Genomic DNA, 3264 nt, shown 5'->3' on the forward strand with positions numbered 1-3264 from the left:
AATGCGGGGTAGCAGGCTTGGGCTGGGCAGAGTTTTGCTGGACCGGGCTGCTGGCATAGATTGCCTGCAAATAGGTTTATTGAAGCGTTCTGAACCGATCGACCGAAACTAAGGCAAAGCAGTGCATTTTCTGCTTGCAAGCTTTGTCCCTTGCGGTGTCACCGGGTTACAACAATTCGATGTAGGGTCCAAATGCGCTCGTAGGCTGCAATGTGCAATGTGATGTGCCAAAGCTAGGTTGTTTTGTGTGGATCCGCAGGTGCGCGGTTGTATACAGCGATTACGCTAGCCACGTTTTGATGTTTGGGACCACACCTGAACGAGGGTCGCCAGCAACGCCCGCACGGGCAAGCGCGTGCTGAATTACGTGACGCTGCAACCCATCAGATGGCAGCCCGCTTCCGAACTCTGCCCAGACAGCCTCACCCCCGGCGCCCCCGGCCGCGCACATGTGATCGCAGCTGCAAGAGCCCGCCCCTACCTTCCCAAGATGCCGCCGCGCACGCCGATCCCTGTGGTCAAAGTGGACCCCTCCAAGCCCGCGTGGGAGCAGGAGACGCCGCTGCACAACCGTTGGCACCCGGACATCCCCCATGTGCGCGGTCACATGGGCCCCGCGGCCGCACCGCCACCACGCGTCCGCTCCGCCCGCGCCGGCGCCCTTGCCCATTGCCGCAGGCGCCGGGCGGCGGGCGGCGGGACGCAGCCGAATCGCCTGGTTGCGAATGTGCGGCATACCCAGGGCAGGCGCCCGGTTTTTAGAGGCACCCCTGAATCCGTCACCTCATGCAGTTGACTGCAATTCTTACCCACCCGGTCACCCCCTCACATGCCGCTGCTTCGGACGCCCCAGCTTATCCCCCCACATCCGCGTGCGCACGCGCGCACCTCTGCACCTCTGCACCCCTGCCCCTGACCCCAGGTCGCTGAGGTGACTGAGGGCGACCTGTTTCGGGTGGAGTGCATCGACTGGACGGGCGGCCAGATCAAGGACGACGATAGGTGGGCGCGGCCGCGACGGCGCCGCGCAACACTCACCTATGCACGCCCCAGTCGGCAGCGCAGAGGCCACCTGATGGCTCAGCCTCTTCACAGTGGGAACAGCGTTGCCGACGCACAGGGGCTGGTCTGGGTGGGGATGAGTGCTGGTCGTCGGGTCCATGAGTGCTTGCTCCAGTCTCGCACTCCCTCACTCACGCGCCCCGAATTTATTGACCGGCCCCTCTCCCCCCCCCACTCCCTGATGATGACGTCAGCGCCCTGGACATGAAGAATGTGGACCTGTCCGTCATCCACTGGCTGTCGGGGCCCATCAGGGTGCGGCTGGGGGTCGCAAGGGGGGGAGAAGGGGTCTGGGTGATCCCGCTCTCCGCGCCTTCAATCAAGTCATGACCCCGCAGCCATGACATGGGCGGCGTCGAGTGGGACTGCCAGGTCTGGGACCCTCCCTCAAGATTGTTGACACCTGACAGTGGGCCGATGATGAGAACTTGCAGGAATTAGCAGCCTCGTGTGCATGTCCCACCAACAAGCCCTTTGTCACGTGCCCACGATTACAATGCGCAGGTCGTCGACAAGGACGGGGAGCCTGCCAAGCCCGGCGATCTGCTGTGCGTCGAGATCTGCAACCTCGGACCCCTGCCGGGCGACGAGTGGGGCTACACCGGCATCTTTGACCGCGACAACGGGGGCGGCTTCCTCACAGACCACTTCCCCAATGCCGGCAAGGGTGAGTCTTGGTGGGGATGCGTTTTTGGGGGAAAGGGTAGGTGGACGATGCTTGCGGCATCCGCAAGGAGGGCAGAGGGTGTCAGGCTGCCGACGGCGCCTCCGTAGCACGGGGCGTGACGGCAGGCCGAGGCGCTCGAGGCGGTCGGGTACGTCTGATTGGCATGGGCGGCCCTGTTTTGTACGCCCTGCACCCGGAACCCTGAATAGCCTACTGAGGGAGCGTCACCGCATGGCGCTACCTTGAAGCCTCCCTGCCCACTGCGTTCCTGTCATGCTGTGCTGCTAACCAGAACCTGCTGCTCTGAGCAACCCAGCCGGGTGCGTTGTGTCCCCCCCCCTCCCCCTCAGCCATCTGGCACTTTGATGGGATCTATGCGCAGTCCCGCCACATCCCAGGCGTGCGCTTTGCCGGCATCATCCACCCGGTGAGGGGGGGGCTTTTGTGTTGAAGGCGGGGCTCTTGTGTTGAAGGCGGGGAGGGGAGGGTGGAGGGGGCACACTGGGCCTCGCGTTGTGCAAAGAGGGGGGGGCCGCGCCGCCAGGATCCCCCAGTCTGGATTATGAATGCGGCCGGCCAGTTGGCCCACAAAACGAGCCATCCCCATATTTGCTATGCGCCGAGCGTGCCGCGCTCCCGATCCAACACACTGCACTCTAGAAGGCGCGTCAGCCACATGTCGTAATCCCCTGCACCCACCCCGCCCTGGTTGACGGCGGCAGGGCCTCATCGGCACCGCGCCGTCCAAGGAGCTCCTGGACATCTGGAATGAGAGGGAGGGCGCCCTGGTGGAGGCGGGGCCAGAGGCCACCACCCTGGGCGGCATCCTGCACACGCGGCCCCTGGGTGTGGGGGCGGGGGGGGGTGGTACTACTGCTGTTGTTAGCAATCTGGGCGGGGCCGCCTTGGAGGGCGGCGCGGCGGCCGGCGTAGGGGCGATGCTCGGCGGCCGGCGGGGTGGCTGGGGGGTTGCAGGTTGGGGTGCATGAAGCGGGATTGCGTCCTGCTGCTCGAGCCGGGGGCCGGGGGGCATAAGATGGAGGCTGGCGCTCGGAGGGGCGGGAGCCATTCCAAGGCTGCGATACGGGTCCCCCGCCACGGCGCGTATGCATGTGGGACGGTGAGGCTCGTTTCAACGCCATTCAAGCCTGGAAATTTCGGTCCGAAACTTGGTGAGAACTCGACCCCTCACTCGCACACACACATGTACACTTTCGTCCGCACACTTGTACCCTCGTCACCCCACCCAGCCCTGCTGCCGCTGGCTAAGGGCGCTTTCCTGGGCAAGGTGCCCGCGGACAGTGAAGACTTCCAGCGCATCGCGTCAGAGGCCGCGCGCACCGTGCCCGGCCGCGAGCACGGCGGGTGCGCGGCGGGGCGGGCCCCCACGCAGCGGCCGCCTGCGAGCGGGGCGGACGCGCAGTGCGCCCCCGTTGTCCACCCCTGCCCGCGCCGGCAGCCGGCCTGACGCGCTTCTGTCGCGACACTGCCAGCGCCATGGCAGCCGTAGCATGCATCGGCTCAAGTACGTCAAC

General features: G+C 65.7%; 1 protein-coding gene across 1 annotated transcript; it reads left to right on the forward strand.

The window, feature by feature from the left end:
• Window positions 1–490: 490 nt before the first annotated feature.
• Window positions 491–3197, forward strand: MNEG_13604 (formamidase; the record flags this gene model as incomplete). The annotated part of the gene is made up of 7 exons (XM_014037924.1): window positions 491–727; window positions 923–1002; window positions 1257–1317; window positions 1567–1729; window positions 2080–2156; window positions 2452–2704; window positions 2980–3197. The coding sequence occupies 7 exons, from the start codon at window positions 491–493 to the stop codon at window positions 3195–3197; spliced, it is 1089 nt and encodes a 362-aa protein (XP_013893378.1).
• Window positions 3198–3264: the final 67 nt, after the last annotated feature.

The sequence above is a fragment of the Monoraphidium neglectum genome, assembly GCF_000611645.1.
Source record: "Monoraphidium neglectum strain SAG 48.87 unplaced genomic scaffold scaffold03930, whole genome shotgun sequence".
In the NCBI taxonomy this organism is placed as follows: Eukaryota; Viridiplantae; Chlorophyta; class Chlorophyceae; order Sphaeropleales; family Selenastraceae; genus Monoraphidium; species Monoraphidium neglectum.